Source organism: Mobula birostris, chromosome 2 (assembly GCF_030028105.1).
Source record: "Mobula birostris isolate sMobBir1 chromosome 2, sMobBir1.hap1, whole genome shotgun sequence".
Lineage (NCBI taxonomy): Eukaryota > Metazoa > Chordata > Chondrichthyes > Myliobatiformes > Myliobatidae > Mobula > Mobula birostris.
In genome coordinates, this window is record NC_092371.1 from 53,030,278 (window position 1) to 53,055,870 (window position 25,593).

Sequence of the window (25,593 nt, forward strand, 5' to 3'; positions counted from 1 at the left end):
TTGGAAAGGTGCAGAAATAACAGGGTTGTTATCATGGGTGACTTTAACTTCCCTAATATTGATTGGCACCTGATTTGTTCCAAGGGTTTAGATGGGGCAGAGTTTGTTAAGTGTGTCCAGGATGGATTCCTGTCACAGTATGTGGACAGGCCGACCAGGGGGAATGCCATACTAGATCTAGTACAAGGTAATGAACTGGGTCAGGTCACAGATCTCTCAGTGGGTGAGCATCTGGGGGACAGTGACCACTGTTCCCTGGCCTTTAGCATTATCATGGAAAAGGATAGAACCAGACAGGACAGGAAAATTTTTAATTGTGGAAAGGCAAATTATGAGCCTATAAGGCTAGAACTTGCGGGTGTGAGTTGGGATGATGTTTTTGCAGGGAAATGTACTATGCACATGTGGTCGATGCTTAGAGATCTCTTGCGGGATGTTAGGGATAAATTTGTCCCGGTGAGGAAGATAAAGAATGGTAGGGTGAAGGAACCATGGGTGACAAGTGAGGTGGAAAATCTAGTCAGGTGGAAGAAGGCAGCATACCTGAGGTTTAGGAAGCAAGGATCAGATGGGTCTATTGAGGAAGATAGGGAAGCAAGAAAGGAGCTTAAGAAGGGGCTAAGAAGAGCAAGAAGGGGGCATGAGAAGGCCTTGGCGAGTAGGGTAAAGGAAAACCCCAAGGCATTCTTCAATTATGTGAAGAAAAAAAGGATGACAGGAGTGAAGGTAGGACCGATTAGAGATAAAGGTGGGAAGATGTGCCTGGAGGCTGTGGAAGTGAGCGAGGTCCTCAATGAATACTTCTCTTCGGTATTCACCAATCAGAGAGAACTTGATAATGGTGAGGACAATATGAGTGAGGTTGATGTTCTGGAGCATGTTGATATTAAGGGAGAGCAGGTGCTGGAGTTGTTAAAATACATTAGGACAGATAAATCCCCGGGGCCTGACGGAATATTCCCCAGGCTGCTCCACGAGGCAAGAGAAGAGATTGCTGAGCCTCTGACTAGGATCTTTATGTCCTCGTTGTCCACAGGAATGGTACCGGAGGATTGGAGGGAGGCGAATGTTGTCCCCTTGTTCAGAAAAGGTAGTAGAGATAGTCCTGGTAATTATAGACCAGTGAGCCTTACGTCTGTGGTGGGAAAGCTGTCGGAAAAGATTCTTAGAGATAGGATCTATAGGCATTTGGAGAATCGTGGTCTGATCAGGGACAGTCAGCATGGCTTTGTGAAGGGCAGATCGTGTCTAACAAGCCTGATAGAGTTCTTTGAGGAGGTGACCAGGCATATAGATGAGGGTAGTGCAGTGGATGTGATCTATATGGATTTTAGTAAGGCATTTGACAAAGTTCCACACAGTAGGCTTATTCAGAAAGTTAGAAGGCATGGTATCCAGGGAAGTTTGGCCAGGTGGATTCAGAATTGGCTTGCCTGCAGAAGGCAGAGGGTGGTGGTGGAGGGAGTACATTCATATTGGAGGATTGTGACTAGTGGTGTCCCACAAGGATCTGTTCTGGGACCTCAACTTTTCATGATTTTTATTAACGACCTGGATGTGGGGGTAGAAGGGTGGGTTGGCAAGTTTGCATACGACACAAAGGTTGGTGGTGTTGTAGGTAGTGTAGAGGATTGTCAAAGATTGCAGAGAGACATTGATAGGATGCAGAAGTGGGCTGAGAAGTGGCAGATGGAGTTCAACCCGGAGAAGTGTGAGGTGGTACACTTTGGAAGGACAAACTCCAAGGCAGAGTACAAAGTAAATGGCAGGATACTTGGTAGTGTGGAGGAGCAGAGGGATCTGGGGGTACATGTCCACAGATCCCTGAAAGTTGCCTCACAGGTGGATAGGGTAGTTAAAGCTTATGGGGTGTTAGCTTTCATAAGTCGAGGGATAGAGTTTAAGAGTCGCGATGCAGCTCTATAAAACTCTGGTTAGGCCACACTTGGAGTAATGTGTCCAGTTCTGGTCACCTCACTATAGGAAGGATGTGGAAGCATTGGAAAGGGTACAGAGGAGATTTACCAGGATGCTGCCTGGTTTAGAAAGTATGGATTATGGTCAGAGATTAAGGGAGCTAGGGCTTTACTCTTTGGAGAGAAGGAGGATGAGAGGAGATAGAAGGAGTTAGATATGGCCCTTGTGGCTAAAGGGATTAGGGAGTATGGGGGGAAGGCTGGTACAGGGTTCTGAGTTGGATGATCAGCCGTGATCATACTGAATGGTGGTGCAGGCTCGAAGGGCGGAATGGCCCACTCCTGCACCTATTTTCTATGTTTCTATGTTTCTATGATAGAGGTGTACAAGATAATAAGAGGAATAGATAGAGTGGATAGCCAGCGCCTCTTCCCCAGGGCACCACTGCTCAATACAAGAGGACATGGCTTTAAGGTAAAGGGTGGAAAGTTCAATGGGGATATTAGAGGAAGGTTTTTTACTCAGAGAGTGGTTGGTGCATGGAATGCACTGCCTGAGTCAGTGGTGGAGGCAGATACACTAGTGAAGTTTAAGAGACTACTAGACAGGTATATGGAGGAATTTAAGGTGGGGGCTTATATGGGAGGCAGGATTTGAGGGTCGGCACAACACTGTGGCCGAAGGGCCTGTACTGTGCTGTACTATTCTATGTTCTATGACTCTCTTCAGAGCGAATCGCTGTGGCTTGTGAATGAGTGGTTGAAAAGACCACATCATCTGTGCTTGGTGAAGTAATCTCATCTTCATCCACTGGGATGGAATAGCACTTCAACTTTGCTTGGTGGACTCGTAAACCTTTAATGCTGGAAAACGCTCTCCCAGACCATCACACTGGACACTCAGAGCCTCTTATCCCAGCTCTTGGTCGTAGTCATTCCCTGTAATTAACTGTATCCTTAGGATTCTCATTCACCCTGTCTGCTACAGCAACCTCATACTTTCTTTTAGCCCACCTGATTTCTTTCTTTCTCCTTTTTTTCTTAACCAGAGCCTCAATATCTCTTGAAAACCAAGGTTCCCCACATTTGTTATCTTTACCTTTTATTCTAACAGGCACACACAAGCTTTGTACTCTCAAAATTTCACTTTTGAAGGCCTCCCACCTACCAAGTACACCTTTGCCAGAAATCAGCCAGTGACAACTCACACTTGCCAAATCCTTTTTGATACCGTCAAAATTGGTCTTTCTCAAATTTATCATCTCAACCTATGGGCCAGACCTATCTTTTAGCATATTTACTTTGAAACTAATAGGATTGTGATTACTGGATGCCAAGTGTTTCCCTACACAAACTTCTGAGATTTGGCCTGTCTCATTCCCTAAAAGCATTTCCTAATTGTCTTCAATCTGTAGTTAATATTCCAACCCTGTATTTTTCGCATTATAAAGACCATCTTCTACAGTGCCTTGAAAAAAATATTCAGCTCACTCAACTATTTTTACATTTTACTGTCTCATTTGAAGTCAGGTTTTTTTGAGTTAATCTACAAAACATTGTGCATCATGTCAAATCAAAAGGAAAATCCAAAACCTGTCAGCAGTTTACTAATAATTAAATTCAAAATTATGAGGCTGAAAAAGTATTAATCCCCATTGTAATTACTGGTTTGAATTTCCTCACGTGCAATACTGTATATTACCTTACCAACTCACCCAATTTGTTGATATAGAAAATTGGAGGATCGCTTGAATAAATACCCCCCACTCTCTTTAAGTATGGTAGATTTCCAAGAAATCAAACCAAAGTGAAAACAAAAGAGCATTCAATTCAAGTCAGAGAAATGATAATAAAGAAGCACAAATCTGGGGAAGGGTATAAGACCTTCTCAAAGATATTGAACATATCTCAGAGCTCAGTGCAGTCCTTCATGGAAAAAGTGGAAATGACATGAAACCACTGCCATACTACCTAGGTCAAACCACCCCTCACCAGAGAAGAATGGCACTTGTAAGGGAGGCTACTGTGAGGCCAACAGTCATTCTAAGTGAATTGCAGAAGTCAGTGGCCGCAACTAGAGATGAAGTTCATGGCTCCACAATCTCTAAGGCCTTGCACAAAAAGGGTACTTACGGAAGATTGGTAAGGAAGAATACCTGGTTTAAAAAATATATCCATTTCCGTAAAAATTTTGCAAAGCAACCCTTGGAAAATACTGTGAACAGACGTGGAAGAAGCTCTTGTGGTCGGATGAGACTAAAGTTGAACATTTTGACCTCAACACTAAGTGGTACGTGTGGTGTAAATCTAATACTACACATCAACCAGTTAAAACCATCCCTAATATAAATTATGGTGGGGGTAGCATTATGCTATAGGAAAGCTTTTCAGCTGCAGGGTTAATGGGAAGGTGAATGCTTCTAAATACAGAGAGATCCAGGATAAAAAAAAACCTGCTAGCCTTTGCTAGAAAGCTTAATCTGGGGAGGAAGTTCATCTTTCAACAAGACAACGACTCAAAGAACAGTGCCAGCACAACCATGGAGTGGTTTCAAATGAAGAAAATTAATATTCTTGAATGGCCCAGTCAAGAGTTCTTTTCTTAACCCCATCAAACATCTCTGGCAAGTCCTTAAGATTGCTTTCCACCATTGCTTCCTAACTAACCTGGCACAGCTTGAGCAATTTTTCAAGGAGGAATAAGCAAATCTTGTTGCATCACGTTGTACAAAGCTAATAGAGACTTAACCAAAAAGACTACTGGTTGTAATAGCTGCGAGAGATGGTTCAACAAAATACTGAACAAAGGGGGAAGAATGCCTTTGAACTGCTGACATTTAAGTTTTTGAATTTTTAGTTTTTCATGCTTTACAATTTTCCCTGTTTTAGGGCTCTACTGTGAAAAAAGGAGCACGTGATTCACAAATAAAAATTCTCAGTTAAGTTGATCAAAATCCTTGGTAGTAATACTCATTTATGTGAACAAGGATTGGGAGCTGAATATTTTTACAAGGCTCTATATATGGGAACACTTGTCCCATATACATCCCTGCTTCAGGCTTCCAATCTTTTATGCGTTTGGCAGCCTTAGATCTATGGATGCTCTCTATTTTCGCTTTCTGTCTTCCAATCTCATTTAATTTATAACTTACTTTATTCTTTGCCAAGTCTTTCTGTTGTTTCTTTCTTTGCTGACCCATGCTGATTTTTGTTCTATCTTCATGTCTGCACATGAGAAAATAGAAGCAATTGTCCACCAGATCTTTCAGTTCTGCCTAACCATTCATGTATGTGCATGGCTGATCTATACTGACCTCAACACCTTTGTTACTTGCTCTCCCTGTCTCTGGCCACGTAGATATTAAAACCATCACTTCTGCAATTTACTTTGTGTAGAGTTACCAGAAACCTCTGAAATTACCTGGAAGCACAACAAAAAGGCAAATGAAAGGAGAATTTGCAAAATTGGGCAATTTCTTCAGCACAGGAGGCCAATGAATTATTGTGGGATCAGAAAGAACCCCTAGCACTGTGCAACTCAGAATCAACTTTCATTTTTCAAAAAACTGTCAAAAGTTCTTGTGGTCCAGGACTGAGCCTGAAGCAGTGTGAATTTTAGTTGCAGCATTGGTTAAATTAGCATTTTTCAAAAAATAACATGATGTTTAAATAAGGTCCTGGGCAGGGACAATTCCTTTCTTATATCAGTCTTTTTAACGTAAATGTGGTGGTGGGAACAAATTAGAATTTTGGTAGGATCATTTCACGTACCATTTTAATTTCAATCGTACAACTTTCCTGTCAGAGGTGAACATAAGAAGTTAAAATTCTCTCGAAAGTCTGTGTCTTAAGTGACCACCTGTTTAACCTTACAATTTCTAATAATGTTTTGGCTGAAAAATACCGGATTTTTATCTGTAATTCTTCCCTTGATCACTTCAAGTATATACCACTTATTAATGTTCTTTGCTATTAACATTTTTGCTATTTACCATTAAAAGTTTTGCATATTTTAGAACCACAAATAGCTCTAAGTACAAGGGAAACATCACAATCTTTTCATGCTTCTCTTAACCAGTGGTGGGATATTATAGTTTTATCTCATGATCATATTCAGAGTGGGTGCCATTGTTATTTTATCCAAACAATATCCTATTCTGCCAGTGTGCGTACAAATTTAATTCTGTCAAAAATTATCCATCAGTATAAGCATTGTCTTACCCATCAATCTAAAAAGGTTATAAGCAATAGTCAGGTTACATTGGAATATATTTCAATAATATTGAAAGCGACCGACTGTATGAAAAGTGCACGTGAAGAATCAGTATTCAAAGTGACATTTTAGGCAATATCCATCTTAAAATTTTATTATATCTCTACTTGTGCTATGCAAAGATAAGGCCTTTTTCCCGGAATCTTGAATTGTACAAGAATGTTTGAATATTCCTGTTTTTTAACATTCCTAACTGAACAAAGGATAGTCTAGTCTACTAGATAAGGAGAATGGCAGCAAAGCAGGTAAGTTACTGGACAGCTATTTAGAGGACTCGACTATTGATCTAGATACAGTATATGAATTTAAATCAAACTATGGTAGCTAAGGAATTTAAATTAAGGGCTACGTCAAAAAGAATAACCATTAATTACTGAATTATTACGAAGATCAAACAGACTTGCTATGTCTTTCAGAGAAGAGAAATCCCTTTTCTTGCTTGACCTCAGATCTACAGCAATGTGGTTGACTACTTTCAGTTCATTCAGCTCCCTTGAGGAACAATTAGGGCAATCACACTTGGTGTGTGAGTTGTCTGTTGCCATTAACTGTCAATATGCTGCTTTGTTCATTATTTGAACTAGACCATAAGATCATAAGACATAGGAGCAGCATTAGGCCATTTGGCCCATCAAGTCTGCTCTGCCATTTCATCGTAGCTAATCCAAATCCCCCTCAGCTCCATTCTCCTGCATTCTCCCTGTATCCCTTCATGACTTGACTAATCAAGAATCTATCAAACTCTGCTTTAAATATATCCAATGACTTGGCCTCCACAGCTGGCTGTGGCAATGAATTCCACAAATTCACCTGTCTCTGGCTAAGGAAATTCCTCCTCATCTCTGCTCTGAATGGACCTCCCTCCATTCTGAACTGTGTCCTCTCGTCTTAGACTACACCCCCCCCCCACCGTAGTAAACATCTTCTCCACATCCAGTCTATGAAGGCCTTTCAATATTCGATCTGTTTCAATAAGATCTAACTACTGTTTTAACAGACAACAGCAAAAGTATCCCCTACTCTGATCCTGATTTTACCTTCTCGCTTAGTGTTTTCTCCTCAACTCATTGTAGTTGCTGTAAATTAAAAGGTAAATCACTTGCATATTCTTTGTTTCAGCATTGTGAAGCAATTTACTCAAGTTTTTCTGGACTAAAAGCTCATCTAGCAACGTGCACTAAGGTCAGTTGAACATAAACTTATTTGACTGACATGCAATCCAGTTGTTTGAACATGTTCATTTGGGCTCCATTGCATATTATAATCAAGTAGTTGATTCTAATGTATGCAAAATAAGAAACCTACACAAAGCACTAAAGTGGAGCTTAATTATAAACCTAGCACACATGAAACCAGGTGGTTCTGGAGAATTAAGAACTAGAATTGCAGGTATGTGCACCATTCTCTATCACTTAAATTGGAGGAAAATAAATATGTTCATTGGAGCTTGAAAGATGTCATTGAAAATAATCATTCTATTTCTGGAACTTCCATTAGTTCTATCTTCTGCAAAAAAAAACCTGAAAAGCATCAACATATCTCTTCAGAAAATCAAACTGAATTTTACATGCCCAATTTCTCTTTCCATAGATTTTGGATCCCAGTATAACCATTCAGAATGCCCTTTGCAGATGAATATTGATGATATTTTGTGAGACCTGGCTGCATTTCATCCTATAGACTAATAAGCGTTTGTTTTCAGATATCAGCTGGATAATCTAATGTTTACAGATTTTAACTTATTGATGTACTATTGAATGGGTTGCAGTTTTTGAATTAAGTGGGTAATCTTTCAAGAGATGGGAGACAGAACAATTGTTAAAAAGAATGTAAGTAATCTTTTAATCAAGACTTACACAGTTGCGCAAATCTGGAAATAAAACAGAAAATGCTGAAGTTAGCTTCTGTGGAGACAAAAACAGTGTTAATATTTTAGATTGATAATATTTAAAATTTTCATTTTTGATTTGCATCTTTACCCATTTTCCCTATTTTTTCACATGGTGGACTCCAACCAGCTTCTCCAGGTAGACATCCTTAGATGTCTCTGTATGGTCCACCGGTGCCACTCTTCTAAACAACCAGTAGGTGGCGTGTATGTCCAAATTAGTAAAAGTTTTATCAATTCTGTTTGCTTATAGATAATGAGCATTTACTTCCATTTTGTAAACCAGTTATTTTTAGCTGAAGCACAATTAAGTATCACCACAATAGTCCCAAGTTAGCAGGTGTTGTTTACTTTATGGCAACTGACGTTCATATGTCCCTCCCATGGAATATCTGCACCATTGTGTTGTGCAATACCTTTCCATTGACTGAAATATATACACACCACATGTATATTTATTCTGAAATTTTAAACTTCCTGCGGTTCTTAGCCTTGCATGGAGTAACTCTATCAATGCTTGTGAGGATATTTGTGTAGACCTTACTCTCGGGGGAGAAATAGAATTGGGAGTAGACAATAAATGTCATTTGGCGCTGATACAAGGGTAAATGCACCATTAGAATCAATTTTGCTTGCATCTTCCTCTGGCATTCTTTTGTTCTGATGTTGTAACTTGCACAAAAAAACTAAGTGGGATGTATGAAAATAACCACTGTACTTTTGTCAAGCATAGTTCCAATATTCAAACGTCAATGGGCCTTTCTGTGATGTAAGGTGTGCAGCAAAGCAACAAACGTACAGGCAGTACTAGTTTATTAATAGTTTGATTTTTGTATTGGTAGCTATCTTTTAGCCACACTGTCCACCACTACAGAAGTTTAAATGGCACATTTGACCCAAGAACTCTGTTTCAATAACAGCCTTGTGGCCAACTATTTTAGTTCCTATCCCCATTTTCATTCCAACGTGTCAGTCCATGGCCTCCTCCTTTGCCACGACAAGGCCACTCTCAGGATGGAGGAGCAACATCTCATATTCGTTCAGGTAACCAATCTCATGGCATGAGCATTGATTTCTCCTTCTGGTAATTTTCCCTCTCCCCTCCCCTGTTTTATTCCTCCCTCTAGACTTTTACCGCTTCTCCTCACCTGCCTATCACCGTTCCCTGGTGCTCCTCCTTCTTCCCTTTCTCCCATGGGCCACACTCCTCTCCTCTCATATTTCTTCTTCTCTAGCCCTTTACCGTTCCCATCCATCTGACCTCACCTATCACCTTCTAGCTGTCTTCTTCCCCTTACCCCACCTTTTTTATTCTGGCATCTTCCCCTTTCCTTTCCAGTCCTGAAAAAGGGTCTCGGCCCGAAACGTCAACTGTTTATTCATTTCCATAGATGCTGCCTGACCTGCTGAGTTCCTCCAGCATTTTGTGTGTGTTATTCTGCATCAGTATTTTTCTCCTTAGGAACCTTAGTTTAATACTACTCTTTTGCTTTTATTTCACACTTCCTAATCTCCCACTCAATGTTTCTTTTCAAAGAATGCATAGATTCCATTTCAACTGAGTTCTTTTAAAATTCCACATTCATATTATGTTCTGCATTCCGGACATTTCTAAGATGAGGCCTCTACCACTAGTCACATGAAGACATCAATAATAGTTTACAATTCAATTTTCCCTAAAACTTATTACATATTTCTGAAGTCAGCATTTGTGGCTTCATATTGAAATTTATCTCATTTGGTACTATTTCTATGAACTCTTGCGTCTCTGTGAAATATTTAAGGATTTTTACTGCATAAGTAGTATTCATATGAACATTGTTGTTATGATTTTTGAAATTAACTGCAAATTCCCATAGTAGTTTGAAACTATAGTACAGTACAGGTAATTTTCTCATCATGCTAGTAATAATGACCTTTTCCAATAAAAACCTTATTGGAAACTTGAATGCCAAAATCTCAGCTACAATGCAAAGTTATCTGCCTTTTAAATGCAGACCTGAGGTGAAGTCTTGTGACATTTCTTTATTTTTCAAGTTCTGAGATTTAATAAATGTTTTTATATGACAGGGTGAGCATCTAGTAGGGAAGTACAGATGCTTGATTTGTCAGAAGGAATTTAGCTCAGAAAGTGGAGTTAAATACCATATCAACAACTCTCATTCCGAGGTAAGCTGTAAGCTAACATGATTTCATTATGAGAATTAGCAAGAATAGCTTCTTTGAGTAATTGTCTCTTTTCAATGTTATTCTTTTCAACACATTTAAATCCCTATCACAGGAAAATGGGTTAAGTGCCACATTTAGAACTGAGAATGAAAACTAATGGAAATTTGCTGTCAAACCACAACATAGTTTATGTTTTCTTAGTGCACTATCAATCCACCCACAATGCATGAGATAAAAAGTTAAAGTATGCCACATTTTAGTTCAAGTTAACCAGTGGAACCTAATTTGGCTTGATACACATTTTCTGAGAATTTGAAAATACTTTAAAAGCTGCTTCAGACTAATTCATGCACAGTACTCAAAGATAAATATCAAAGCTATGACAAGCTGTATTTTATAATCCAATACAAGTAAAACAGACAGCATATCAGTGAATATGTCATTATTGTAGGCTAGTGATTACACCATATTCTTTTTATAGTTAAGTGGTTTGCAAAGAGAATATTACTTCAATATTTCTTACAAATTCAAATATTTGAACTGGGTAGTTATACTTTGCTTAACTTTTCGTTTGCAGGAAAATGTCTTGTGTTAAACTAGATTAAAATAGTTTAGTTTATTTGGAATTACACCTTGAAGCATTACCACATGTGACCCCTTTAGTGCTGAGATATTAATGAAAATTGTGCATTTATGGAGGGCTGCTAAGTGAAAGGCAAACCCTGCCCTTCAACAGGAGAAAAAAATTGTGAGAGAGCTGTTTTAGACATGTTTTGGCAAAGTCAGACTAGTGTTGGTAAATACATGAAATTATCTGCTCATTGCATGACTTGGGATATTGGAAAGCAAAGGAGAAATAAAGCTTTCAAAAATTTGCATTGACAAAGAAGATAAATGTAACAAACATGTATACCCCTACACAAATATTTCATGTTTTATCCTGAAAATAGTTGGAGTGACAATTATGCTATGCAGTTTTCCCAAACTTCAAAACTCAATCAACATTTAAAGATTAAAATATCCTTTGACAGAACTGGTTTAGAGCCTCAGCAGAAATATCACAAAAAAGCAGAAGAGAACTGAAGGTTACAAATTCAGAGAGGAAGCAAAACACCACTGGGAAGAAGAGAGGAAGAAAGCCCAAGGAAAAAACTTCAGTGCTTTCAAGAAAGAACAAGGAGATTGCAGGAACAAAGACTACAGACCAAATAACCACCCAATGTTCTCCAGGTTTGAAGAGCAATAACAAAGTGAAAAGGAAGAATATTCTGCCAAGCAGCAAAAAAGGAACCATGAACAAGATGCAAGGAGTTGCAAAATGAATGTCAGTGTAAATGTTCAGCTTTTCTGCTCTGGGGAAACATTCGGCGGTCTCCAAGTATCATAAATGAAGAATAATAAAATTAATATAAGATAGCACTACCTACCAGTAGCTGTTAAGTTTGACATATTATGTACCTGCATTTGGGTCCAGAGAATAAATCAGTGTCTTGCAGATAAAAGCCACTCCTTGCATCTGGGTTAAAACTGAATGGAAACAGGATATGATTGTTCAGCACAAAAGATTATATGGCTATTTAATACTGCTTTGTTACTATATACTGCTCTATGACTTAATAGATTATGATTTTTTTATAAAATAGACTATTATGGGGTAAAAGGTGTTAAATAAAAAGATTTGTTACGCTTTTTAACTACATTAAAATGTTGGTTTATAGGTAGTTTTGGATTGCACATTGATCAAATTGGTTATTTATTTATATTGGTCAAATTCTTTTATTATTTAATAAACAAATTTAATAATTAAACTGCAATCCAGGTCTATTAGTTTATATTTATAATTATTTATCAATATAAACTAATGTTTTTATATATAACTATAGAACCTACGCTGTGTATATATTTCCAAATTAACTATTATAAATGATATAATATACATATATATAATAAAATGAGGGCTGAAGGTGGAAGGGGTGATTTTATACGCAGGTGCCTGAGTTTCATACCAATAATTGTGGGTAGCTTCCTTGATGGCAACATGAACTAGTAAAATTACTCCTTGAATATAGTGAATGTGGGCTCTCCTTATTTCTTCAGTGCATTGAAATAATTGCAGAATGCCTTGGTTCATAATTGTAATATTTTCCAATGATTTACTGCCCATTTTCAGGATCTGGTAATTCAGGAATGATATGTGAGTATTTCCAAGAATTTGCCATTTGGTGGCTCCTCAGCATTTGGACAGGCACAATTGTATGTTGGGTTAATAATAAAAATACATACATTAACCTTGATGCATTGTAAAACAGGCAGGTTAACAATTCAATGCCGGAGATGGAATCTTCTTTTCAGCTATTCAGCAACACACACGCTATCTGCATTAATTTTCATCCCGCCACCTTCATCCCCCTGCATGCAGTCAGAAGTATTATGGAGTGGCCAAAAGAAACATCTAAATGAGACTGAAGCAGGAACATCTACCATAGTCGAAGCGCAGGAATGTGGACAGCTGCAAACCAGAAAAAAGCAAGTTTGTAATTTCTTTGGATTAAATTTTCATAATGCTGCTTAGTTCAGTATCTCTTTAAGCAAGAATAAGGCACAAGAAGTAGGATCTCTCTATTTGAGAGCATCGTGGGAGAACCTTCACCAAACTGATTACAGCAGTTCAAGAAGCCAGCTCATCATTGCCTTCTTGAAGTCAACTAGAGATGGGCAATAAATGCTAGGTACCTTCATTTATTATGAGGAACCTTGATATCTAGCATCATGAACAATGGAGGTATGTGTTAACGTTGTGAAGCTGAAATAAATTCAAATATACAGTATGAATGCATCTGTATAAATCAGAAGTTTTAAACAGCTGAGCCACATGGAAAGATTGAGCTCAGGCAAACAGTCTTTTGATGACCAAGTAACTATGTACTATTTGTGTTTATGTTTCTAATTCAGTGGTTTGTCCTGTTTGAACTATGTATGCCTGGAGTTCTGCTAACATTGCTGTCTCATTGTTGGATTGTTTCCAAATCATTAAACTAGGATACAGTAGTATTAACGATAGCATTAGTAATTTGTGATGCAGGCAAAATAATTAGATCATCAATTAAAATATCATGGCCTGGAATTTCCTCTGCATTTGCACCTGAATGCAGAAATAATTATGGGATATTTAAGAAAGCAGAGAGTCAGCTGGAAATGAATTTCCTGCATATCCATGTATGCTGATTATTTCACATTTAACTTATCACATCCCTTGATTGACCAAATTTCCAATTACGTAAACCACTACACTTCAATTTCTCAAATATGTGCTTCCTTAAAATTGCATTTTCTTGTGTTATTGGTGAAGAGGGGCCTGCTTGGCAGACAATGAGAATCCAAATGTAGTAATCAAAATTTCAGATTTATCAGGCAACAAAGTAATTTTCTATGTTTCAGATTATTTAAGTATCTTTTAAAAAAAATCATCCTCACTGAGAACTGCTTCATGTTGAAATACTTCTACAATTGTGATTTCTTATACATAGTCAATGGATGGTTAAGTAAGTATATTGTTAAATTTTAAAACTCAGAAAGACTTGCCAATGTGGGTTTGCTGTTTCCTCAGATTGCAAATGTATATGCTGATCTATGGCCATTCATACTCATAAGTTCAGGTACATTGTAATAGGATTGTAAAAATACTTGATATAACTCAACATCAGCAAAGGATACAATTTAACTTACAGCTTCTGAAGGAGGAAACTGCCGACTCTTAAGTTGCCCCAGTGTTCATGGTTGTCATTCAACAGCTCACAAATGAACAGCTTGCACATTTCTGAGGGGGATGTTATATGTGTCATTACCATTACCAGTTAGCAGCTGAGAAAGACATTGATTTGGAACATGGTAAAGAACTACACACATTGGAATAGGGAAAAGACAGTTATTCAGTGTGTGTAGATATAAGTTACTGCTTAAAGATTTAAGCAATTACATGTATTTCAAAACAATGCTAGATTGTAACTAACTTTGTAAAACAGTAGTTAAACTACACGAAAAAATATTTTGGATTTCCAAAACACTTGCTGCCCCTTGCAGTCTAACTGGAGTAAATTTTAACAGCCAGCTGGAGATTCTATAGGTCTATAATGATGTGTTAATTGGGGGGGGGGGGGCAGCAGCGTTGGAATGATTGTTTTGGAGACTGTGTTCAAATTGGTCAGCAGCCAATTGGTGTGAAGGTGTGACAAGAGGAGAGACGCTGAATATTACCATCAACTGGAGATGGGGGAAGGTGTAGCATTGTAAATTATTTGATAATTTGGAGAGACAGGGGAGGGCCCACCAATTTGGATGGTGACAGTGATGAGATAGGAGGGTGAAAATTGAACCAGCAGTTTTTTGAAGGTAGGATGGAAATCAGACTGACAGTTTGGATGGTGATAAGTTTGAGTTCTGAGAGATGGAAGATCTGACCTGAGATTTGAATGATTGCAAGGTCAGGGAGTAGCTGATGCTGGGGATAGGGTGAAACCAGAATCTGTGAAGTATGGGCTTGGGATCCAGCAGTACAGTGAGGCTGAGTGGAACAAAAGAATAAGGTAAGTAAATCACTTACCTGACAGGTTGCTCAGGAAGTAACCCAACAGGTTATACCAGGATAATAGTCCACATTGCCTGTAATACTCCAAAACAAGCACTGCCCAGGGAATGAAATCATCATGGTATCCTAGATAAGAAAACCACATCGGGGTGCAAGGATGACTGAAACTTGGTAGTTCTCATTCAGATTTCTGGAGTAGCATGAAATGACTCTAAATTAAACATCATAATGCTTCACTCTGAAGAAAATTTATGATGTTTAACTGCATAACACTGAAAAAGACAGTGAAATGCAATTGAGTTTTGAGGTCAATGTTTTTGTATTAAATGTTATTTTTGGATGTCTTTATGTTTGTGAAACTCTCATATTTTCATGATTCAGTAATTGTACATGCTATCATGGAATTAGGAAATGTGCTTTATGTAAAGTAATCGACGGCAGAATCACCAAGTAAACGTTACAGCACTTTTAACAATGTTCAATTAAGAACAATGTCAATGTTGGAACCAGCCAGTGAAAGAGATAAATTTAGAACAGCATTGTGCTTTTATTTAAAGTGTGAAGTTGGAATACGAATGTAAATATTAAGTTTGAGGTCATGCACATTCATATCCAAGTGGCACATAGCAAATGCACTTTAAGGTAATTTTCTGATTAGATTTATCATTCAATAGGTATAGCACTGCTGCCAAATATAAGTTTCTGTCTATGTCTACTCAAGTCTTTCAAGATACTGAATAAAAAGCCAAGCATTATATTAAATTTTTTGTTTGTTAAAAATACTGTATTATCTTGCCTAACTGTGGCCTATGAGATTTTAGTGCAAAAAAATTGAAATCTCACCTACAGGTTTCAACTGGTGCACTTTCCATTCATTAAAGAAAGATTAAATTAGGGACGGGGCACTAATGCAGTATGTATTGGTATTCAATAAGTGAAGAGTTCCCAATAATGAACTCTTCAAAACAGCAGTGCCAAGCAACAACATGGGTTTGAAAAAGATTTATTTTGGCTCTTACAAAGTGTAAGTGAAAACCCAAAGACTAGCTTCATTATGGGAGCAAAGTCAGTAGCTTTTGAAGGCTGATGTTGTTCAAAAAATGATCTGATAATTGACAAAGACGCTCACAGGTTACCCCTCTACAAAACTGCCTGTGCTCAGGGTTTACAAATATTACAGAACTTAAGTGTGAGGCATTGCTTAACAGTTAAGTAGAATCTCTCTTTTATGAAATATAATTACAGAACCAGATCATTTCCATATGTCACGAGAACTCGAGAAAAAAATATTCCTTTGTTGTATTTGATTTTCCAATTTTGCGAGCATGGTATTTCAAACCCAAGCTAAGAGCAAGCAACAACATGTTCAATGCTCAAATATTAAGCAGTGATTATTCTGATTCCTCATTTGAGTTGAAAATAAAAACAAGAAACATAAATATGTTTAAAAATGTTTTAAATTGTTGTTTGAAAGAGAAGAAACAATCGTTAAATGCCTCAAGAATGCATAAATTTGAAAAACAAAACTAAGTTTTCCCTAAATTTGAATTAAATATACCAGCCCCTCACATTGGTAATGGATGTGCCATTCGTAACTACCAGTAATAAGTTTCTCAAGTATCTGTCAGGGTGTTGATGAGTGTATGGATCAAAAGTAAGTTTATATTTCTGAGGGTATGCCGCTGGCTTATTTTACTTGTTCTCTATGTGATCTCCTCAGGCTATAATTCATGATTTTGTAATGGAATATTATCTACTTTCAATGACAGGTTGATGACTGGGCTCTGAAAAGTACCTGAGAAAGTTGGCAGTAACAACCTTGACATTTTTTATCTCTTGCATTAAACATTATAAATAATAATGCATTTTCAGATTATATAATGTAAATACTTCCAACTCCCACTAAGTATTACTTTTCGTTTTGTTGAATGAATTTTGTTTTCTTTTCCATCCTCTTTTGGTTTACTACTGCTTCCTATCTTTTTATGTGATATATTCACTTTTTCACTCTATCTTTATTCTTTCATTTCAACAATCTCTCAATTGTCTGTCAATGTTTATCGAGAGAGAAGTAGCAACACTAGGTCTTGGATAAATTAAAACCAGTGTATCAGTACTTTAAGTGGCCGTCATTGGTAGTTATTGCTTCTGGGCCTGAAGTGAAAGGAAGGTAAAATACCCTGTTTGATCTGGGAGAGCAATTAGTTTTCTATAAGAGTGCAATTCATTGGTTAGTATATGTACATACAAAGATAGCACAATGCTCAAATTTCATAGGATTTTTGAGGTTTGAGGCCCTCCCTTGGTCATGGTCGACCATGAAAGTTGCATCCTCTCTACACTTTTGGTGCATTGCCACCAGTAAGCAAGCCAAGGCAGTGCGATACGGAGAGCAAGCTGTTGCCCGTGCAGCGGGCTCCCCTTCTCCATACAGCTGATGAATCCAAAGTAACGGCTGACACCGATACAGTTTGGCACCAGTGGTATCGCAAGAGTTGCCAGTCAGCGTTGATTTTTTGAGGACGGTCTTTCTAAATGAGCAGCTCTCCTGCAAACCCATCAAGATAAGCAGGCTGAGTATTTTATCAAAATAATTCTACACCAGCAGAATGCACAGAAAAATACAGCAGTCAAATATTGTTGCTCACTGCTCAGTGCGAGAAATAAAGGGCTAACTCTTGCTGTGCTTTCCCGGGAAACTGTTTTCCCTGCACTTTAGCTCTGTACATTTCCAAGACAACTTCTTTCTGAAATAATGCAGCCAAGTTGTGATTGCAGGCCTGTTGTCAACATTCTCTAATCAAATAAGCAACACCATTTAAAATAGAATCTTCTTGCTCCCTTAGTTGATAGACTCTCAGCTCCTTCACTGCAACCAAACCACGTACTGTAGTTATTTTTTTGTCCTTTATCCCTTAGCAAGCAACAAAGAAGAAACAAACTGGTCTTCTAATCAGCCCATAAGAGATAGAGGCAGAATTTGGCCATTCAGCCTTCAACCAAGTTCTCCTGCCTTCTTTCTGTAACCTTTGTCTCACTTTCTAATCAAGAATGTATCAACCTCCACTTTAAATATATCCAATGACTTGGCCTCCATGGCTGTCTGTGGCAAAGAATTCCACAGATTCACCAACCTCTGGCTAAAGAAGTTCATCCTCATCTCTGATCTAATGGTACATCTATCTATTATGAGGCTGTGCCCTCTGGTCCTGGACACCCCGTATGGGAGACATCCTCTCCACATCCACTATATCAAGACCTTTCAATATTCAATAGGTTTCAATGAGATCCCCTTCATTCTTCCAGACAGCCACGAATACATACCCAAAGCCATCAAGTATTGAACAAACATGCATCAGATCAAATCAGCGAGGATCGTGCTTGGCAGCCCTCAAATCTTTCCAGTCCTCCGGCACCAACATAGCATGTCCATAATTTATTAACCCTAAATGTACATCTTTGAAATGGGGAGGAAACTGGAATACCCCGAGGGTAGAACATACAAACTCCTTACAGACAGTGGCAGGAGTTGAATCCCGATCCTATATCTGGCATTGTAATGGCATTATGCGAACTGCTACATTACAGTGTAGTGTAAGATAATGTAAGCATATAGCTTTCATATCATTACTATAGATGTGTCGTGGTCATATGCCTCTCCACCCTATTTTCAGATAACAATATGATGATGGCTCCTTTCAGAGATGGAGATCAGGAACCATTTATCAGGACTCCTATAAAACCATAAGAACTTTAGTCAGAAAAACTTGTATTATGTTAATACATGATATGGCAAGTTTCTATACATAAGCAAATAATAACATTTATTTATTATTTTAATATGTTCCAGAAGTGGCCAGAAAGATGATGATTTGTCTTGGATTCCTCCGGAGATCCCTAGCATTACAGATGCTGATAATAACCCAGCTCTCAGCCAACTTGATTGACACCAAGTGATATCAAGACATGGTTGAAAGCACTAGAAACTGCAAAGGCTGTTAGACTAGAACACATTTCAGCTGTAGAATGACCTATATGCAAGAACAAGCTGAGTCCTCAATTTAGCTGTTGGAATACAATGTCAACACAGGTGTAAACCAGACAGGAATGTTCTGATCACAAAAAAAAAGGACAAATCCAATCTGGCAAATTAGCACCTAATCCTTCTATGCTCAATGATCTATGGCATGTAGGGAAGGTTTCAGCAACCATACCATTAAGTAGTACTTACTCAGGAATAACTTGCTCACCCCCGATGCATTGTTTAGGACTCACCAGGACCTTGCTGTTAACATAAGAACCCAGAGTTTATGTGAGTTACTTCCCTTGATATCAAGACAGCATTTGACCAAGTTTGGCAGCAAGGTGCCTGGGTAAACTAAAGTCTATGGGCATTAGGAGAAGACACTCCTGTGGTTGGAGTCACACCTCCCAAAAACTAAGATGGTTGTGGTTGTTGGAAAAGAGCTACCCCAGTCCTAGGACATAAGTTCAGAAGCTCTTAGGGCAAGCAATGTCATAGGACTAACATCTCAGCAGCTTTGTGAATGATCTTCCTTCAATCATAAATTCCAGAAGTTAGGAATGTTCTCTGCTGATGCACAATGTTCATTTCCATTAGCAAGCCTTTGGAAAATGAAGTCACCCAAACCACCAAGCTGAAAGGCATACGATTAGAAAACAAAGGAAGTCGTTTGGTAAAATGAAGACAATCTTCAGGTCTGCACTGATAGCCGGTAATGATTCAGTTTTGCCTGCTCATTCTGCGTTCCACTATCCTATTGATAATCTGTATGTCTGTCACTTGTCCACACAACATTATGCCACTAGATCTACCAATTCATCCACAGATACTCCTTTTTTTATGAGACAGGTTGGAGCCCATCATTTAAAACCCTATAAATACTATTGAATATACTACTGCTAAAACCCATTAACAAAATTCAAAAATAAATTTGTTTTATTACCTTGGAAAAGATCGGAATGCTTTGATGACATGCCATGATGGCACCCACTTCCATCTCCAAGCATTATTGCTCATCCTTTCTAGTTGTGATGTACTGCTGTGAAACACAAATACCAAATGAAAGAGCAAAGTATGTCACTGGTAATGGAAGGAGATATGTGGTATTGGTATTTGTTTATTATTGTCACACGTACCAAGGTACAATGAAAAGTTTATCCTGCATACTGTCTATTCAGATCAAATTATTGCACAGTGCGATGATCAGGATAAGGAAAAACATTAACAATGCAGAATAAAGTGCAAAAGCTGAATAAAAAAAATACAGAGCAGATAATTGGTGTGTCCTTGGGCCTAGTGGTATGTGCTTTTAAGCTTTTTGTATCTTCTGCCCAATGGGAGCAAGCAGAAGAAAGAATGCTTGGGGTGGGTAGTGTCTTTTCTTAAGCTGGCTGCTTTACTGAGGCAGTGAGAAGGTTACTGTCTCACTAAATAGTTTAAAGCTCAGTAATAGACCCTTTGTTTTTGATAATAGCTTTCTTTTCCCACAGGTGAGTGCCTTTTGTGTATTGTATTCAACAATCAAGTAATTTTGGTGTTCATGTTTAAAGTGATAGGCGGGTAAAACAGCTGCAGGTTAGATGTGATTGTTCTACATCTTGCTTGGTATGGAGCCATCAAACATTCCTAGGGTAGTTGTGTTATATTTAAGGTAAAGAATTTCTAATATTGCTGCAATTATCTTAAAACTTAAGAGTTTCTAAAACATCAGATATGATTACCATTGAAATCAATTCCAATGGTACTGTCCTTGAGCTTGTCTGAATGTGCTTATCCAGTTACTGCTGAACAGCTGTAAATTTTATATTGAGAACTTGTATGCTCTAATTAAAATTCCTTGGTTCACAAATCACTTAACTGTGTGATTTCTGAATTATTAACCTGTATCACATGATTATTTCCAAATGTGAAAGAAATTCTGGGATTTCTCTTCCCTATAATTTAGTTTGTAGTACTGCTGAATGTAATATAATTATGTATATGTATAACTCTGTCATTGAATGAAATTTTATAAAACCTGGGAAACATTTTTTTGCATTTAAATCTATAAGATCCAGAGCCATAGTGCAAATTACATCTATAATTGCTATTATAAGATCCTAATATATAGGGACAACGGAGCTTCACAACGAGAAGACAGATCAAAATCATAAAGTATGAGGGAAGTCGATTTGGAGTTTAAGGAATTTTTGTTGTTAAATGAAATAATGGTTCATCATTAGTGTCAGAAAATATCAAAAAAGTATTGACAGTACGAGGTTGGACCAGTTCAACTGATTAAAATTATTAAGTGTCTTTGTTAGCACTAGTAGACAGTATTTCATTTGAGTGAGCTCTGTGTTCCCATTGTTCACTTGGCATAGTCTGCATTGCTTTTTATCTACAATTTTGTATCTTATTAATAATGTATGTTTATTTGTATGCAACAAGTATACACAAATGATTTTACTTCACTAAAATTTATACTGATGTTATTGTGTCTTGTATGTTTTAAAGCATAGCTAGAAAAATGAAATAATTGTATTAGTGCTAGTTAACAGAGTAACATACAAATTGTGACCAACAGACTGTTCATTTTCTTTTAAATATTCAAGTCACTTCAAGACTATTGAAAATCATGATTTTTTGTCACATTACCAGCTTATGAAATTCCATCTCCTTAATAAAGTGTTGTTAAATAATGCAAGTGTTCCTTTGATTTCATATTGAACATTCATTTAAAATGTCTGCTTTGATTGCCATGCTCTGAGCTGTAATAATTGACTCACTTAACCATGATCCTGTCTGCCTGAGAAAAGAACACAAGTCTTAACTTAGGTCTTCAAACATTTGTTTCTAAAGCATGTCAGAGATATTTCATTTGACAACTCCCATTCTCATTATAAACATTAAATAAAAATAAAATTCAATTTAAATACCAGCAACTATTGCAAACTGTTGAACATAGAACAATTAGTGTATAAAGTAAAATTTTGTAAGTATACGAACACCAACTTGTGCGCCATACTTGTTAAGATGACTTGATTTTGCACCATTTCACATATCCAAAACCCCCTTCAAGTGGTTTCTTTCTGTTATTGTGTCGATTAGAAAAGAAAATCACATTTCATATAGATATTTTATAGAGGAGCAAACAAAGTCTGTACCTGTTGTTTGGGAGTTCTTTCTGAGCTAACAAGCAGGATTGTACAAAAGGCTCAACTAGAAAATTAATTCCCATCACCATCAACATCAATTAAGTTCTCTTCTAGGCTCTTGGAAATCCTATGTTTTATTTGCCCTCTTCTTAATCATAACTGAACATGTATTTCAACACTTTTCACAGCTTTTGTATTCAATGCTTACATTCCAGGATACTCAGCTGGAAGCAATACGACTGAGAATATAATTACATTGCCTAGTTGATGAAATTACTCCTGCTGGGGAAGTCTTGGATTCAATCTCTAAGGCATATGCAATTTTAACAAAGAAACATTAAATTAATCAACTTAACAGATAAAGCAAGCCAAAACCCAATCAAAATCTGAATCCATTTATTGTTGTCCTGTAGAAATGGTGAATCAAAACAAAAAAAAAATCAACACTCCTTTGGTTGCCAGGCCTTTTCCAAAATTTGAATTTGTGACAGCTATTTCACTTCTGTGTTATACAAAAGTTGCTTATGCAAATGTCCCATCTTTTCACATAAAGATTGATAGCTTTTGTTAGATTACTGATTTTTACTGTGTTCGATACACATTTCAATTATTTTGGTACTTATTTTTTTCAGCATTTCCTTGTAAATCCAACAACAGCACCATACATACCTGCTATTTTTTAGATGACATTCAAGTCCAGTTTTGCATCTGCACAAAGCACTAATTGCAATATAACATTTTCACATTTTTTGTTTAATTGGCCAAAAATTGTGAATGTCTTATCAAAAGTCAGGATAAAAAAAACAAAAAAATCCTCCTCACTAATCAATGATGAGATTGTGATCAATACTTTGTGGGGATCTGCAGCACATAAATTAGACTTTGCTTTAGACAAACCCTTCCTTACTCTGTAATTCTATCACTACTTAGGGTGCTGTTCGGTGGAATGAGACTTAACTAATCAACTGTTTTGTTTCTTTGCCATGTTGTTGTTACCATCTCAGGCAGCATACAATCCTCAACAAATATGGGAACTTTTCATTGTTACTTATTGAGAAATTGAGCACTGCAAAGACTTTACAAGTAGACAACTAATTTGTTTACTTGATCTGTATGGGCAGTAGAACCTATATGTGTATTGGTATTGTCAAATATACTAGATACAGAGTTTTGCATACTGTTTATATAGATCAAATCATTACACAGTGCATTGAGACAGAACAAGGTAATACAATAACAATGCAGAATAAAGTGTAAAAGCTACCAAAGAAGTTCAGTGCAGGTAAACAACAAAATGCAAGTTCATCATGAGGTAGATTGTGAGGTCAAGAGTCCTTCTCATCGTAAAAGATGTCTGTTCAAGAATCTGATAACAGTGAGGCAGAAGTTGTCCTTGCGTCTGGTGCTTTCTGGCTTTTGTATCTTCTGCCTGATGGGATGAGGAGAAGAGAGAATGGGGTCTTTGATTATTCTTGCTGCTTAACTGAGGCAGTGAGATGTATAGACAGAATCCCATGTTGTAATCCTTTGATCTCAATGGCTTCTAATGGATGTGTGCTCAAATAATAATCACTTCTAGCATAGAGCTGTGCATGTTAACAACTGAATTATGAGCATCTTTTTGTTTGATATCTGAATACATCAAATCATACTTTAGTGATAATTGGCTTGCCTTTTGTGAGATCTTGGATTTCTTTCTCTGGAGTTATTGAGCAACGTGGTTTACAGAGATCAAGAACTTAATGGGTTTGTGCTAGCATCAGTTGTGTCATTGTGTGGTCAATTATTGAACAAGTGAAAAACATTCTCTGTTATGGAATGAATATGCAGAATATCATTGATACAAATGACATTATGGAAGGAAAATTGTCCATTTTGCTAGCATCTGTTGATGCCAAGATGAATAATTTGAACAAAATCTTGCTGATTATATCCTAATCATTAGATGTTTTAAAAACACAAGGAAGTCTGCAGATGCTGCAAATCCAAAGAAACACACACAAAACGCTGGAGGAACTCAGCAGGTCAGGCAGCATCTATGGAAAAGAGTAAACAGTCATTATTTCAGGCCACGACCCTTCTTCAGGACTGATTGGTTAACAAGTTGAATCATATGACTTTCTTTTAGCACCCCACCCCATCCCAATTCAAATGATATAAGTTTAACATGCAAAGCCAGCATTTAAATGAAGCTGTTGGCAGATATGAAAATCCTGCAAGGGACGTGGCTTGACATACAACTTAAAAATTGCATAATTTTTTGCTGTTGTTTTCTACCTAACTATCGCTTTAACGTGGTCCATCTCTGACTCAAAGTAAGTTTATCAAAGTTCAAAGTAAATCCACCATGGACAGCCCCAAGACCAGCTAGAAAAGAAGGAGTGTTGGGCATAGGGCTAGCAATTCCATCCCACAAAAACTTACAGCTACAGAAATGCCAACAGACGCTCCAAAGACCTCAACCCTGGGAGAGGAAGGACCTTGGCCTCGAAAACGTATGAAGTCATGTGGTGAAAGCCGTAAGTCTGTGGAAGGATCATCCTTCTATCCAAGACCACCACCATTGGAGCATGGAATGTAAAGGCCATGTATGAAACTGGAAAGCACAGCATAAGTGACAGCCAATAAGGAGAACAATAATCTGAAACTGCTCGGCAACACTGAGACAAGGTGGATACAGTCCAGGCAGAGGCAGCTGATGACAGGAGAACTACTGTTTTATTCAGGACATAAGAAAGGTGACACCCCGGATGCACGAGTGGTATTCATGCTATCAAATGTAGCACAGAAGGCATTAATAAGATGGGAAGCCCATTGTCCCTGCAACATCTCAGCATCCTTTAGCAGTGTTATGAGCCAACTAATGACAGTGACGAAGAAACCAAGGACATTTTCTGCAAGAGACTCCAGAACATCCTGAGAGATATTAACATACTCATGGGAGACTTCAATATGAAAATAGGATTGGATAACACTGGCTAAGAAGACGTGATTTGACTGGGTATGTTGAGTGAGAATGGAGAGTGCTTTGCTGACGTGTGCATTGACTAACACAGTCAATGGAGGCAGCACGTTTTCAAACAAAAGAATTCACAAGAAAAACTGCGTGTCCCCTGGCCACATAACAGAGAACCAAATAGACCACACCTGTATATCCAAGAAATTCAGGAGATCACTTCAAGATGTCGTTGTGAGTAGAGGAGCAGATGTCGCATCTGACCATCGCCTCTTGGTCACTAGAACTCAAACTGAAGGGCTGGAATCAGCCTCAATGGGGCAGAGATTCAAAGTCAACCTTTTGAGGGACATTCAGACTGTGAAACATAGAAATTGGACCTCAGCCACAAGTTCCAAGTGCTACAAGAACTGCACGAGCAAGAGGATCTACACAAAAGTCCTGAATAACAGCAGGGCTAAAGAAGGAAAGGCAAAAGCACTGGAAGAGCATGCAGAGGCTCCGGGCAGTGAAGAAGAGCATTAAAACTGAACAAGCCTGGCATTAGAAACAGAACAAGCAGTGCATCTACATGAAATATTCCCACAGTCAAGCAGCATCCATCATCAAGGATTCCCACCACCAGAACATTCTCTCTTCTAGCTG

General features: G+C 37.8%; 1 protein-coding gene and 1 pseudogene across 6 annotated transcripts in view; both read left to right on the top strand.

Annotated features, from left to right (window-relative positions):
* LOC140186607 (zinc finger protein 512B-like) overlaps positions 1 to 21,518 on the top strand; it is a 133,205-nt gene extending 111,687 nt beyond the window's left edge. For 4 of the 6 annotated variants that reach the window (XM_072240964.1, XM_072241001.1, XM_072240955.1 and 1 more), the window contains 3 exons: positions 7,309 to 7,371; positions 10,148 to 10,246; positions 11,278 to 21,518. In XM_072240964.1, the coding sequence (XP_072097065.1) occupies positions 7,309 to 7,371; positions 10,148 to 10,246; positions 11,278 to 11,568 (453 nt within the window). In that variant the 3' untranslated portion in view covers positions 11,569 to 21,518. Of the gene's footprint in view, positions 1 to 7,308; positions 7,372 to 10,147; positions 10,247 to 11,196 lie in introns of all 6 variants that reach the window. The other 2 variants (XM_072240981.1, XM_072240991.1) reach the window with 2 other exon arrangements.
* Positions 19,436 to 25,473, top strand: LOC140210568 (craniofacial development protein 2-like; annotated as a pseudogene).
* The last annotated feature ends 120 nt before the right edge of the window (positions 25,474 to 25,593 follow it).